Source organism: Pollicipes pollicipes, unplaced genomic scaffold (assembly GCF_011947565.3).
Source record: "Pollicipes pollicipes isolate AB1234 unplaced genomic scaffold, Ppol_2.1 Scaffold_3216;HRSCAF=3773_pilon_pilon_pilon, whole genome shotgun sequence".
Lineage (NCBI taxonomy): Eukaryota > Metazoa > Arthropoda > Thecostraca > Pollicipedomorpha > Pollicipedidae > Pollicipes > Pollicipes pollicipes.
This window is the reverse complement of record NW_023596251.1, coordinates 4,638,445-4,653,048: the sequence shown is the minus strand read 5'-3', so window position 1 is coordinate 4,653,048 and position 14,604 is coordinate 4,638,445. Positions and strand designations below refer to the sequence as shown.

At 55.5% G+C, this 14,604-nt stretch overlaps 3 protein-coding genes across 5 annotated transcripts; 1 reads left to right on the top strand and 2 right to left on the bottom strand.

Annotated features, from left to right (window-relative positions):
- Nucleotides 1–798: 798 nt before the first annotated feature.
- LOC119091071 (serine-threonine kinase receptor-associated protein) lies at nucleotides 799–7,937 on the bottom strand. Its single transcript, XM_037213788.1, has 7 exons — nucleotides 7,643–7,937; nucleotides 6,285–6,424; nucleotides 5,678–5,828; nucleotides 4,082–4,206; nucleotides 3,262–3,374; nucleotides 2,354–2,544; nucleotides 799–1,112 (listed from the first exon to the last, which is right to left on the bottom strand). The coding sequence occupies exons 1-7, from the start codon at nucleotides 7,755–7,757 to the stop codon at nucleotides 982–984; spliced, it is 966 nt and encodes a 321-aa protein (XP_037069683.1). The 5' UTR covers nucleotides 7,758–7,937; the 3' UTR covers nucleotides 799–981.
- A 336-nt stretch (nucleotides 7,938–8,273) lies between these two features.
- LOC119091072 (SCO-spondin) lies at nucleotides 8,274–10,519 on the top strand. Of its 3 annotated transcripts, none has more exons than XM_037213790.1 (2): nucleotides 8,274–8,426; nucleotides 9,271–10,519. In XM_037213790.1, the coding sequence occupies exon 2, from the start codon at nucleotides 9,358–9,360 to the stop codon at nucleotides 9,988–9,990; it is 633 nt and encodes a 210-aa protein (XP_037069685.1). In that variant the 5' UTR covers nucleotides 8,274–8,426; nucleotides 9,271–9,357; the 3' UTR covers nucleotides 9,991–10,519. The 3 variants fall into 3 exon arrangements, with proteins under 3 accessions (XP_037069685.1, XP_037069684.1, XP_037069686.1); XM_037213789.1 differs by having other exon boundaries at nucleotides 9,268–10,519; XM_037213791.1 differs by lacking the exon at nucleotides 8,274–8,426 and adding an exon at nucleotides 8,482–8,569 and having other exon boundaries at nucleotides 9,268–10,519.
- A 2,158-nt stretch (nucleotides 10,520–12,677) lies between these two features.
- Nucleotides 12,678–14,405, bottom strand: LOC119091031 (uncharacterized; the record flags this gene model as incomplete). The annotated part of the gene is made up of 2 exons (XM_037213751.1): nucleotides 12,678–13,853; nucleotides 14,276–14,405. Coding segments are annotated over 2 exons (216 nt in total), but the record flags the coding sequence as incomplete, so codon positions are not given.
- Nucleotides 14,406–14,604: the final 199 nt, after the last annotated feature.

The window sequence follows — 14,604 nt, the reverse complement described above, 5'->3', positions numbered from 1 at the left end:
ACCCGCAGGCCGCCGGCGTACTGCGCCGAGCGCGGCTTCAGACCTTCACTGCGCACACACTCCACGGCCAGACGAGTGGAGCAGTGGTAAAAACAGCGACACCCGCTCGGTACCATCCGATGGTAGCGCTGAAAGAGACGTTTAGCTTACACGAACACTTGTTGGAAGCCGACGGGGACGCCCCCTCGGGCTCCGTTGTGACGTCAGATGGGGACATTTGGGACGAATGCAAGCGCCCATGTCGGAAGCAGGACCCGCGTGTATTTTAGTCCTCCTCACTCCACATGGCCTTGTCCGTCCCTGTCGGTGGACCGCTCCACATGACCTTGCCTCCGCCGGCGGGTCGCCCCCCCAGCGTAGCCGCACCCCCGCCCCGCACTGAGTCAAATACTGCTTTAGCCCTGATAGCCACTGCGAAACGCCACGTCCGAACTGCGGGGCTGGCCACCGTTACCGCGACCGTTACCGTTACCGTTACCGTTACCGCTACCGTACCGTGGCACCGTTCGCGGCAACGTCAAACGAGCGCGGCGGACCACTCCCCTCCCCCCCGCCCCCCCCCCCAAAAAAAAAACACACGAAGTCAGTGGCCCACCGCCGTTACTGCGGCTGCCGACCGTCGGGGAAGGCCGACGCGGCGCGCTCCCGCCGACCACCGGCGCCCGACAGATCCTCCACCACTACTGGGACAGTCCCGCCAGCCACGACCCGCCACCGGAGGGGAGAGAGGGACAGGCGGCCGCGCGAGAGGGCGGCGCGACCCGGCCGCGGCGGGGCCCGACCGAGCGCAGGTGCGTCCGGCACCCGCGCGGGGACGGCGACAGCCTGTCTGCCGGCGACGCGCCCCCGCCCACGGCAGTCCGTCGGTGAGGAGTCCGCCGAGGGGAGGAGACCATCGTCAGAGTCCAGCCAGAGCCGCAGACACTGGGGCCGCGCCACTGGTCTCGATCGTGCAGCCGCTGACATGACGTCGCTGCCGCGTTACGCGGCCGTCTGCTCTGGCTTGGCCTCGATGGTGGCCTCGACACACTTCCAGAGGCCGTACGTCTTGCCCACGGTGGTCTGCCAGAGCCGAAGCGTGCCGTCTTCGGAGCCGGAGGCGTACAGCTCGCCTGCGGGCGGGCCGGACCGGTCACGGCGGTCGGCAGACGCGGGGGAGCGAGTAGCTGGACACGGGGTCAGCACCTCCCCCGGGAGCAGGGCGGGGCGAGCAGCTGGACACGGGGTCAGCACCTCCCCCGGAGCAGGGCGGGGCGAGCAGCTGGACACGGGGTCAGCACCTCCCCCGGAGCAGGGCGGGGCGAGCAGCCAACACGGGGTCAGCACCTCCCCCGGAGCAGGGCGGGGCGAGCAGCCAACACGGGGCTTGCCCCCCCCCCCCGAACAGGGCGAGAGGTCACGGCACAGACGACTGGGGCGGGTCGACGCAGGGGAGCGCTCACTCGCGGCGAAACATCGCCAGTCCCGGCTGGTCACGGCTGGGCCTCCAGGACGGTACAGCGCAGTTTAACCAGTACGAGCGCGGCCACACGAGCGCCGAAGAAACAGCGGGTTTCGCTTGAGAATGTCACGGGCATGACAGCAAAACACTGATGAGGGAAGCGATCATGCTCCAGAACATTCGGGTGTTAAATGATTGAAATGCAGCGATAATGTTAGCTCACTCGTGTCCTTTGCCGAAACACAGCTCAAACGTTTTTCATCAACAATGGAACATGCTTCAACACAATTCATACCCTTGCTGAACAGCATGTCGGAAGAATGCACCCAATGTTCGCGCGTTTTCCCATCCTGGCCCCACCTTCTGTCCACCAAGGTCCACGACAAAACACCTCAGGTCAATCGAAACACAAATACTCAAAGTCCTACATCTACCGGCGCCGAATGATGGTGCCGCCGACTGACCCGAACTGTGTCCCACCAGACTCCACCGTCCCATCCTGAGCACGCCCCGCCCACACCGTCCCATCCTGAGCACGCCCCGCCCACAGCGTCCCATCCAAGCACGCCCCGCCCACACCGTCCCATCCCGAGCACGCCCCGCCCACACCGTCCCATCCCGAGCACACCCCGCCCACAGCGTCCCTCCCAAGCACGCCCCGCCCACACCGTCCCATCCCGAGCACGCCCCGCCCACAGCGTCCCATCCCGAGCACGCCCCGCCCACACCGTCCCACCCCGAGCACGCCCCGCCCACACCGTCCCATCCCGAGCACGCCCCGCCCACACCGTCCCATCCCGAGCACACCCCGCCCACAGCGTCCCATCCCGAGCACGCCCCGCCCACACCGTCCCATCCCGAGCACGCCCCGCCCACACCGTCCCATCCCGAGCACGCCCCGCCCACACGTACCGTCAGGACTGAAGCGCACCACGTGTACGGGCCCAAAGTGGCCCTTGCACGCCTCCAGCTCGGCGCCGGTGGCGTAGTCGTACTTGTACATGATGAAGTCCTCGCCGCCGCACACGAACACCGACTGGCTCGGGTGCAGCGAGGCGGAGAACAACTGCGTCGCCGACGAGTACGACTTGAACTCCTCCAGGCTGACGGGGGAGCATGCTCACGCGTTAGGACGTCAGGGGGCGGGGGCGGGGGAACAGAAACGCGTAAGTGGGTGGCAGGCGCAATGATATTCTCTGGCGCACATTTTGCGCCAGCGCACGCTCGCGCGATTATGCCGATCGACATGTCTGCAGCGTCGTATGTGATGTCCCATGCAGGGTCATTAAATGGCGACAAAGTCCACGCAGAGACGTAGGCAAACGTGTTTTTCAATGAAGCCGGCAGATTCCCACGTTTCCTTTCCAGAGGCCACAGCATTCCCGCTTGGTTTGACTCCTTCGCGGCGTGCCGCCGTATGGTGCCACACCTAAGCTCTCCACTCCCTCAGACCCGTCCTGTCCGTCCGAGCCACGTCCCCGCTCCGCCTCACATCTCAAGCGCGTCTGACCCTCGCCTCACCGATCCACTCCCTCAGACCTGTCCTGTCCGACCGAGCCACGTCCCCGCTCCGCCTCACTTCTCAAGCCCGTCTGACCCTCGCCTCACCGGTCGACTCCCTCCGACCTGTCCTGCCCGTCCGAGCCACGTCCCCGCTCCGCCTCACATCTCAAGCCCGTCTGACCCTCGCCTCACCGATCGACTCCCTCAGACCTGTCCCGTCCGACCGAGCCACGTCCCTGCTCCGCCTCAGACCTCAAGCCCGTCTGACCCCCGCCTCACTGGTCGTGACCCGTCTGACCTCTCGTGGCCCGCCTCACCTCTCCACCGAGCGGAAGCTGACCGTCTTGCCGTGCGTGACGGTCAGTGTCTGGCCGTCGGCAGACACCTCCACGTCCATGGGCGCCGCCGGCAGCTCCACCGTTCGTGTCGCCTGAGGCCGGGGTCATGGGGTCAGCTCACAGTGCGTCCGCGGCCACGAGCTCACGTAACAGGGCAGCACGGGTCATGTCAAATCACACAGCCGCAGGGGTCAGGAGGTCACGTCACACAGCAACAGGGGACATGAGGTCAGATCGCAGTGACAGGGGTCATGCGGTCAGATCAAACGGTGGCAGGGGTCACGAGGTCAGATCGCATGGTGCCAGTGGTCACGAGGTGAAATCACACGGTGGCAGGGGTTACGAGGTCAGGTCACAGAGGCAGAAATCATGAGGTCAGCTCACACAGTGTCAGGAGTCACGAGGTCACACCAGTCACACGGTGGCTGAGTTTACAAGGTGGCTGGGTTAACAAGGTCGAGTCACATGGCGGCTGGGTTTACTAGGTCGGGTTACACGGTGTCTGGGTTTACGAGGTCATGACACGGTCGGGACCGGATCGCAAGGTCAGGTTATATAGCAGCTGAGGTTTTTGGGGTCAGGCCACAGCCTGACTGTCACATAAGAGGGTCACAAAACATCAAGTCACACGGGTAGGGGTTCAGGACGCACGGCAGGCAGCAAGCCGTCATCAGTCACTGGAGATGGCGGCAATTGCCCATACTTCCTCCCGACACATGAGCGCGCATGTGGCGCTTGTCTGTGAGGCCTGGATACCGGCATCTGCCGCGTGTACCTGTGCATCTGTATCGGGGCTCACCTCGCCCGTGCGCCTGTCCCAGACGCGCAGGCTCTTGTCATCGCCGCAGCTGATGACTGTCCCGCCGTCCGGCAGGAACATCACCTTCTTGATGCTGGCCGTGTGGCCCTTGAACAGCTGCGGCTCTGGGGACGGACGGCGCCGCGCTGGTGACTCTCCGGCCGGCCGCGGGCGACCGGCCGGCGAGACCCCGCGGACGAGCTCGCGCTTACGCAGCCACAGCTTTACAGAGCGATTAAGAAGAGCTGTCACGGATGGCAATCGGTTCAGAATCGTCCCCTTCCAGTTTGCTGGTACTAACACACCAGACGGGGACGACTGTCCCACCAATAATCCCATCCGTGGCAGTATCCCGTCTCTGGCAAGCTGTCATCCCTCTGATGAGAGCTTACATCCATGTCGGGGCAATGTATCCTTTCTAGCGCTGGCGGGCGGACCTTGCCACTAAGGCAGCCCCGTAACAGATGGCTGAGACGCCCCCACCACTCGCTTCCCATCCACTGACAAACAACGATAGAGCGACGGCATTTTCAGCGAGGATGTTGTGAACACATCTCCGCATCGAAAGGGTCGCATCAGAACCGATCTGCTGCGTTGGTCAATTCAAGGACCTGGATGGGTTGGTAGCCCAAAATTTATAGCCTGACGTGACTGTTCACAAAATCCCAACTTTTGCACACTGTCACGCACACCCGTTCCCACAACCACGCTCACACACCCACGAAACCACGTCTCTCCCACACACACAAAAACAAGTTTGTGCACATCAATAGAGCCCCCACAGAGAACATACACCCCACATGTCCGCTACGCCACACATGCCATGTGCCCACACGCTCGCGTTAGAAGGTCACTCGTCTCGCCGGCGGCGGGCGCGTTAGGAGGCGGCTCGTCTCGCCGGCGGCGGGCGCGTTAGGAGGCGGCTCGTCTCGCCGGCGGCGGGCGCGTTAGGAGGCGGCTCGTCTCGCCGGCGGCGGGCGCGTTAGGAGGCGGCTCGTCTCGCCGGCGGCGGCGCGTTAGGAGGCGGCTCGTCTCGCCGGCGGCGGGCGCGTTAGGAGGCGGCTCGTCTCGCCGGCGGCGGGCGCGTTAGGAGGCGGCTCGTCTCGCCGGCGGCGGGCGCGTTAGGAGGCGGCTCGTCTCGCCGGCGGCGGGCGCGTTAGGAGGCGGCTCGTCTCGCCGGCGGCGGGCGCGTTAGGAGGCGGCTCGTCTCGCCGGCGGCGGGCGCGTTAGGAGGCGGCTCGTCTCGCCGGCGGCGGGCGCGTTAGGAGGCGGCTCGTCTCGCCGGCGGCGGGCGCGTTAGGAGGCGGCTCGTCTCGCCGGCGGCGGGCGCGTTAGGAGGGCGGCTCCGGGCTCTCGCCGGTGGCGGGCGCGTTAGGAGGCGGCTCGTCTCGCCGGCGGCGGGCGCGTTAGGAGGCGGCTCGTCTCGCCGGCGGCGGGCGCGTTAGGAGGCGGCTCGTCTCGCCGGCGGCGGGCGCGTTAGGAGGCGGCTCGTCTCGCCGGCGGCGGGCGCGTTAGGAGGCGGCTCGTCTCGCCGGCGGGGGCGCGTTAGGAGGCGGCTCGTCTCGCCGGCGGCGGGCGCGTTAGGAGGCGGCTCACCGGCCTCAGGCTGCGCCAGGTCGTAGATGCGCAGCATCTTCTCATTACTGCCGGTGAGGAGGAGGCCCGCGTCGGCGGAGAAGTCCACCGACTTGACGATGTGTTTGTGCTGGAAGCCGCGCAGCTCCTCGCCTGACTGCGCGTCCCACAGCTGCCGGCGCAATTGGGTCACCAGGTCAGGTCAGGTCGGGTCATCCCATTTCCGGACAAGGCACAGGGTCAGAAAAGTGTCCAGTTTGGCATCTCACTGTGTGTCCCCCTTCTCTGACAACAGCTGTGTGTAAAGTTGGCAGATTCAATGTTGGGGAACAGGGTGCTGTTAAAACGGCTGTGCATGCGAAAGCTGGCAAACAGTATCTGTCACACCATGTCTTAAATAACACTGAGGATCCAGACATCATCACGGGGTGACCCAGGAAAAACCTTCAGAAAACAGAGCAGTGGTCGGAATGAACACCTTGGCCAACAAAGCCTCTATCCCTTCCCTGCAACCACTGCATGACAACTCTCTTGTTACCACTGTCCTGGAATGAACAACATGTGTATGGCTTGTTAGCAGGTACAACTTTTCCAGGATAATTCTTTCCAGCCAAATGAGCCATCCCACCTTTGCTGTGAAGTCTGCAGCACCCGTGGCCACCCGACTGGCATCGTTGTTGAGGGCCACTCCCCACACAGCACCCTTGTGGCCCTCGAAGGTGCCGACCCAGTCGCCAGTGTCACCCTGACGCAGCATGGGCTTGCCATCTGTGGGTGGGGATGGGGTGTGGGGTGTGGAGAATGCCATCCTGTGGGTCTAACAAATGACCACTGGCATATAGGTGACCTGTCATAGTCCCTATCCTATAGCAAAAGGGATTTGCCTAGCACCTTCCCTATGGCAATGAATAACTGCCATACAAACCATGCATTTTAAGAACATGAACATAAACATCCTATCCAAACAAGACAACATACAGGTCTGCAGAGTGTATAGGCCAGCCCAGGGGGCACATGGGCCAGCCCCCAAATATAGAACATCAGACAAGGTAAGGCAAACGCAGCAGGCTTCATAATTTTGGATTACATGCACACAACTTTCACCAGAAATTTGTTTTACTGCATGTCTTGAGGTAAAGTGAAGCAAAACCTAATGAGGTTTTGAAGATAAGAACAATGTGGTTTAGGCCATGCAAATGCCCCATGTGGAAGGGGGCAACATTCTAAATCCACTTGGCAGAGTGCAGGCTCATTTGTTGACTCTCATTTAACAGGGTAAGGTAGGCCCTCATTTGTTGTACACAGAACTAGGACACTTTTATGCTCTTAAATCATGCTGCACTTAAAAAGAAGTTTTTTTCAAAAAATAACTAACAAGAGCCTACAGCTCATCACCAAAGGAACACCACAACTTATAAAGTAAAAAAATGCAGGAATCTTTGTTTCTCTTCATAGCTGTGCTTATGCTGTCAGATTTCTGATATTTTGGTATGGTGGGTGTTGCTTGGAGAAGAGGGTATGCATACTTACTCAATAACAGCATACTTAACTTACTCAATAATAAATAACTTACTCAATAAAAATAACTTACTCAATAATAACAAAATAACAAGGTGGAAATAACCAAAACAGAGGTGAAAGTAACTGATGCAGTTAATACATTCTTAAAAACCCTATGTAAAACTCATGAATGGGACATCTTTTCTCAAAGTGAGCTGGGGGGGGGGGGGAGGGACTAATCAATGACAAATTATGAAGCCTACTCCCCAAGTATGCTAACAAGAGGACTTCCCCCTGGATCTTGCCAAATTCTATCTCAAAGTTGGGGGCTGGAGCCCACGTTTGGGGTGCATATGAAGCCTCCCCAGTTGAACACAAAATTACAACCCTGCCCATCACACATGGACTCGCCACAACTGCCAGAAGAAGACACCACAAAAGCATCTATACAACACAAATATCAATACACACTGAGTAATGACGTACCTTTACAAGCTGACACCATAAAATATCCTTCAGGAGTGATGCTGCTGAAATCTAGGTCAACAACTGGCCTAGTATGGCCACTGCATGTCAGTGGAGTCTGGCGGAGAGCAGCCATTATGCAAGTCGACTGAAGGTTGTCACACGAGTACACTATTCAGGCACGCTCTCAGGTTGACGGAGCGTCAATCTGATATGATTCGAAGCTGGAGATTTGGATATGTAGTTACAAATTACGCAACATCCACACGCACCACGTTCCCAGACGGAGAGCGAAAGTGAAAGCGACAGCGTGCGGAACGAGGGATAAATGTGCATGTAAGCTTGACGATTCCCCCCCCCCCCCATGAGGCTATTAAGGCGCTCCTAGTGGCAAAAATATAATAAAAAGATTTATTTCTTGTTTTTATGCAAAACCGTTATTTAAGGTTACAATAATCCTATATAAAAACAGAAATACCTAATATTTCTGAAAAAATCAACTTTAACGCTTCTTCTGGACTAATATGATCTTTTTTAACATACCAAAATAAAACGGTGATTGTTTTAGTTACAGCAATGGCGCATATCTTTCGTTTCCAACGCAAATTGCATGTTACGTGCAAGGCAGTGTTGAAACGCGGCTGTCGTTTGGGGAGGGGACTAAAAGCCCGGCGATGCCTGTCGACAGCCTTATGTCGATATGCTGTGCTACATTCTGCTCTGTAATGTAAATATGCAATGGGAAATCAAAGTATTCTTGGTAACTTTGCCTAGCTTTGTCCACAAACATTTGCGTCATTTCCAGGTCAGTGGTGCTTGGAAGTCATCTCTTGTATGTTGAATGTTCTTTTGGGATCTAAGCTGTTTCCATCTTTTGGCTGTAGTTTATCTCAAAAATTGCCATGATAGTGTGCAGATTGTATAGCTTTTGCACCTTCATGCATTACAGTATGTTCAAGCAGTGATACAAATAATATTCAAGCACCAAATAGGGTCACAGTAAATAAATAGCTTCCAGAGATATGAATGCCTGCCTTACTCATGCACATCAACTTTGTAGTTTGACTATTTTGGCTTCAAACAAGACTGGTGTTTTGATTTATGACTTTCTTCCAGAGTATATGCAGATGATGTTTTCAGCCCAGGAGATATTCCCATCTCCATGATCTGTGGGATAGATGCTGATGCACAAGCTCTGGGATATATCCAGCAGTACTGGGCATGAGTGTCAAGGCAGACACATTGCTTTGACTTGGTGGCAGGATTGGTCAGCTCACAAACATCCAACAAGGGTGAAAACAAGGCATAGTGAAAACTATTTTGCAGCTACTTGATGCATGTAAAACTCTGCTGATCCATCAGGCAAAGGATGAGAAGCAAAGTTGTCTTCAAATGAAGCATCAGAATTTAGATAGAAGGTTTATGTTATGTGGAAGAAGTTGTGCAAATAGTCAAAATGTAAAACACCCATACAATCCATTCATAAAAAGAGTTGTGAAGAAAGTTCCTGTATTTGGTATTCACTGACTACTCAGCCTTCCTTTTACAAGCTGACCTTGTCCTTCATGTCATGTCTGCTTCCATGAAGCATTGGCTGTGTACATTCTCCAGAGCATATGTGTGCATCCAAAACCCCTGTGTTTCAGCAGGCAGCCTTTTCTGCCATCTGCTGGTCTGCTGGGCACCTGCCACCCTCAGCTGGGTGCCAGGTCTGAGTGGGCCCATCCACAGTGACCATGACCTGGTACCGCTGCTATGTTCGCTGGCGGCACGGCGCGCGCCGGCCATCGCGCATCCTGCTGGTCATAGGCTGCCTGCTGCTGCTGCTGGCCATGCTGCTGCTGGGCCGGCTGCGCGCTGCCACACAGCACGCGCCCGCGCCTGCGCCGCTCGGCCAGCGCAAGTACGAGCGTGTGCGCGCCCTGGTGGTGCCGCCGCGCGTCGACCCGCGCAACCAAGGCCGGCGCAAGGGTGAGGACGCGCCACTTGGCGGCGCCCGGCCGGACTCGAACCTTGCGCCGGCGTTGCCAGATGTCACCCCGGCCGGCGTGCGGCCGGAGGTGGCTGCACTCTACCGGCTCGCCGAGTTCACGTGTCTGCGCAGCGGTGAGCAGCTGCCACGCGCCCGGGTGAACGACGACTACTGTGACTGCGCCGACGGCACTGACGAGCCCGGCACGGCGGCGTGCGCCAACGGCGTGTTCCACTGTCGCGGCCGCGACCTGCCGGCCAGCAGAGTCGGCGATGGCGTGTGCGACTGCTGTGACGGCAGCGACGAGGCCGGCGTTGGCCGTCCCGCCTTCTGGCTGCCGGAGGATGTGCAGCGTCGCCTGGGTCACCGCCAGGCGCCCTGTCCCGACACGTGCTAGCCGGTGGTGTACTGTGCTCTGCGGCGCACCGAGCTGTGTTGCGATGGTTTTGCTACGGAGGGTTTCGGATTCGGCGGCGAGGGTTTATTCCTGTGCGTCGCAGCGTGGGCATTGCTCTCATGCGCCATGCGCTCCCGCTGTGGTATTCTGACTGCGAATAGAAGTGAAGCAGCAGCTGTGCATGGTAGCTGTGCTCTTACTTTCTCGCTTCCTTTCTCAAGTGTTGTTGGTATTTCTGAGTGTTGCGTTATGTCATGTCCTCGTATGACAGAAACGTTTGTTGTGAAGCGGGTTTCGTGGAGCGAGCACAGGTCATACTGTGAAGTTAAGCGCAGGAGGTCAGGTCGTATGATCTGTTTTCTATCGTTGGGTCAGGTCGTGTGACCTGTTTTGTATCGTTGGGATAAACTCGTGAAGTACGTTATCCGAGGTGGCGGAATTGTGCACCCCACGCTCATTTGCGGTCACGTCCATGCCGGGTGTACCGCCGTTTCCCAGTAGTGTGACGTAAACAGGGAAGTGAGCTCTCTGCTGCACATTGGCCTCTCGGCCTTGTTCGGACGCACCAAAGTTAACATGTGTATGATGCGTATGCGTACAATATGGGCCAAGGCTATGTCCAGGGCCGACGGTACGTATACAGAGCAACGCCGGGGAGGAATTGGCCGCGGGAAGAGAACGCCATCGGCACAGGAACGGCGAAAGGCGACGTAGCCAAATGCTTTGTGAGGTGGGAACCAGCAATGCTAACTGCCCCACCGCCCCCAAGCACTCCAGAATTCATGTTTCGTTTATTTCACTTTCGTGGTGCTTTAAACATGCATTATGCTTTACTCGGTCCAGCCGTCAACCACACACGTGCTGGGCAAAACTGTTGATATTTTGCGTACGTAAAATACTCGCCAGCCAGGAAGACACGTTGGAAAGTACCGTGCATGATGCTTTAAACTGCGGCGGACTAGTGATTGAATAGAAAGTATTGACTAGAACGGATTGAGTGTTAGTCTCTTCAGGGTTAGCAGTTTTAGCCGACGATGTCGATGAGTTTTTAGTGTTGTAATAAGAGCAAATAAGATCAGCCGGATGCCAACACATATCCTACACATGTCCAACCAACCGAAATGACCGAGCACCCGGCCTTAAGCCAACACGTAGATAGCTTGAGGCCAAACGCTACCTTATTTTGGCTAGCTAGTATTTTGGCTAGGATGTCCAAAGCACATTCGTTGCCACGCAACTTATCTTATTTGTTGTTACAACGCTATGCCCGGAGACCGTATGGTAAAAACATTACCAATAAGGAAGTTGCAATGGTTTACGGTTTGGACAATTGTGACAAATGGTGACTGACAATCGTGACAAATGGCCACCGACAATCGTGACAAATGGCCACTGACAATCGTGACAAATGGTCACTGACAATCGTGTGACAAATGGCCACTGACAATCGTGACAAATGGCCACTGACAATCGTGACAAATGGCCACTGACAATCGTGACAAATGGCCACTGACAATCGTGACAAATGGCCACTGACAATTGTGACAAATGGCCACTGACAATCGTGACAAATGGCCACTGACAATCGTGACAAATGGCCACTGACAATCGTGACAAATGGCCACTGACAATCGTGACAAATGGTCACTGACAATCGTGACAAATGGCCACTGACAATCGTGACAAATGGCCACTGACAATCGTGACAAATGGCCACTGACAATCGTGACAAATGGCCACTGACAATCGTGACAAATGGCCACTGACAATCGTGACAAATGGTCACTGACAATTGTGACAAATGGCCACTGACAATTGTGACAAATGGCCACTGACAATCGTGACAAATGGTCACCGACAATTGTGACAAATGGCCACTGACAATCGTGACAAATGGTCACTGACAATTGTGACAAATGGCCACTGACAATCGTGACAAATGGTCACTGACAATCGTGACAAATGGCCACTGACAATCGTGACAAATGGCCACTGACAATTGTGACAAATGGCCACTGACAATCGTGACAAATGGTCACTGACAATTGTGACAAATGGCCACTGACAATCGTGACAAATGGTCACTGACAATTGTGACAAATGGCCACTGACAATCGTGACAAATGGTCACTGACAATCCTGACAAATGGTCACCGACAATCGTGACAAATGGTCACTGACAATTGTGACAAATGGCCACTGACAATCGTGACAAATGACCACTGACAATCGTGACAAATGGCCACTGACAATTGTGACAAATGGCCACTGACAATTGTGACAAATGGCCACTGACAATTGTGACAAATGGCCACTGACAATTGTGACAAATGGCCACTGACAATCGTGACAAATGGCCACTGACAATCGTGACAAATGGCCACTTGACAATTGTGACAAATGGCCACTGACAATTGTGACAAATGGCCACTGACAATTGTGACAAATGGCCACTGACAATTGTGACAAATGGCCACTGACAATTGCGACAAATGGCCACTGACAATTGCGACAAATGGCCACTGACAATTGTGACAAATGGCCACTGACAATCGTGACGGTGCCCCCGGACCGGAGGCACCGTCACGATTCACCCGGTCCCAAGACGAGGACACCGGGCGTCCTCGTCGGCGTTTCTGGTGCGATTCCGGCAGGTTAAAAGGCGACGAGGCGCGGCATAGGTTGAAGCTCTGGTGTATTATTACATCGTAAAGTCATCTCTTTGCATCAGACGGCGTGGCAACACCTACAGCGACGCGGAAATACAACGGACAACCACAGCGGAAGCTCTGCTGAGACATCTCTAGGCGAACACGTCGCTCTTTGGCCATTACAGGAGCGAGGTAATACATAGTACCAGGGAAGCTCTGGTGCGTTATCACAATGAGAATGCGCCGCTCTTCGGTGCCGTACCGGGCGCGACAATACAAAGTATCGGCGGAAGCTCGGGAGCGTCTTCGCGACGGAGGACGCTGTTCTTTGGCATAACACGAGACACAGACAACAAACATCCCAGCGCTACGAGTGGGCATGTCGGAAGTGCTTGCTACGGGTGGCCTATCATTAACAAAAACGTTGCGCTACGTCCATTGACTTGCTTTTCCGCTATGGTAGTAATCGTGAGAGGTGCGCACTTACGGCATGGCCACCATGCACCAAAATATCCACAGAAGCAGGTATCAAGCCTGTGATGGAGCCTGACGTCGACTCTCGTGAATACTCAGGGATGCTGCTTTGAACGAGCAAATGTTGCAGACTTACGATATCCATGCCTGATTCAACCAACAACATTATAAAACAAGACACAAACAAAACAACCCACTAACGGAAACCAAGTCTTGGTAGAGGTTACGGCAAACATGACTAAGTAGCAGCATCAAAGCACAAAATACGTCTGCTGCTTCCACAACGCATATTACGACACAGTTAATGTGGTAAAGGCCGTGGAGGCTCGACCACATCTAACTAAACCTCAGCCGGACCGATTATTGGCATCACAGCATCATCATGGACACACAACACCCGCCTAGAATTGTAAGCGCTCAGTAGCAGCATTTGTGCTGTGTGGGCGTTCAGATCTCAACAGCTAGCGCCGAAAGGCTAGGTGCTTTGTGTCTGTTTGCAGTGCTGAGTCACGACCCGGTGACACCAAGGAGCGATAGTGATGGATACCTCGTCACACAACCCAGTCATACTCGGACCCCATAGTGATGGATACCTCGCCACACGACTCAGTCATACTCGGACCCCATAGTGATGGATACCTCGTCACATTACTCAGTCATACTCGGACCCGATAGTGATGGACATCTCATCGCCGATCACCTCGGTGCCATGGTACCATTGGTTCGTGTCCAGCAAAACTGAAACAAACACACACAAACTTTGTCAGCAACGAACACCTGCAGAACATATGATAGCCAACCAATTCCAAATAGATGACTCCAAGATAGCAAGTTACCTTATCAAGTTATGTACAATTAACATATATAACCCAGTTATTTTAAATGGCCTCACCAAGTGTTAAGCTAACTTATCTTATCAATCACCAAGTAATCCAGTTTATCATCTCCACGACCCATACATGCAACGCCAATGACGTAACTCTCGCCTCTCCGTGGACAGGACGCTCGATCTTGTAAATCATTCCACAGCGCGATTGCTCAAAGATCATTGCTTTGCAAGGTCCCGTTCCACTGTTCACCACCGTCACCGTCAGGCACGTGTACCCCAATCAGTCCACATGGTCCACAAACGCCAGCCCATCCACAAGGCCAATGCTCACACATCTGGCCCCGGTGGATGTCCACTGTGAAGGGGCGGCAGACGTGCTCACACTCGGGCGGCGGGTGCAGCCGCCAGCGCTTCGAGCCGCGGATCTGCGCCTGCCACGACGGCCGGTGCACGTTGTCCTGAAATCGGTCATATATATGTATATATATATATATATATATATATATATATATATATATATATATATATATATTAATATGATCTCTCTCTCTCTCTCTCTCTCTCTCTCTCTCTATCCTCTCTCTCTCTCTTCTCTCTCTCTTCTACTCTCTCTCTCTCTCTCTCTCTCTCTCTCTCTCTCTCTCTCTCTCTCTATCTCTT

What these genes read in the sequence shown, in the direction of transcription:
- LOC119091071 (XM_037213788.1), bottom strand. Translation starts at nt 7,757, where the DNA reads ATGGCTGCTCTCCGCCAGACTCCACTGACATGCAGTGGCCATACTAGG. An exon ending in TATGGTGTCAGCTTGTAAAG is followed by an intron (nt 6,425 to 7,642) that starts GTACGTCATTAC and finishes CCCCACCCACAG; the next exon opens with ATGGCAAGCCCATGCTGCGT. An exon ending in GGTGCGCTTCAGTCCTGACG is followed by an intron (nt 1,113 to 2,353) that starts GTACGTGTGGGC and finishes GCCCGCCCGCAG; the next exon opens with GCGAGCTGTACGCCTCCGGC.
- LOC119091072 (XM_037213790.1), top strand. Translation starts at nt 9,358, where the DNA reads ATGACCTGGTACCGCTGCTATGTTCGCTGGCGGCACGGCGCGCGCCGG.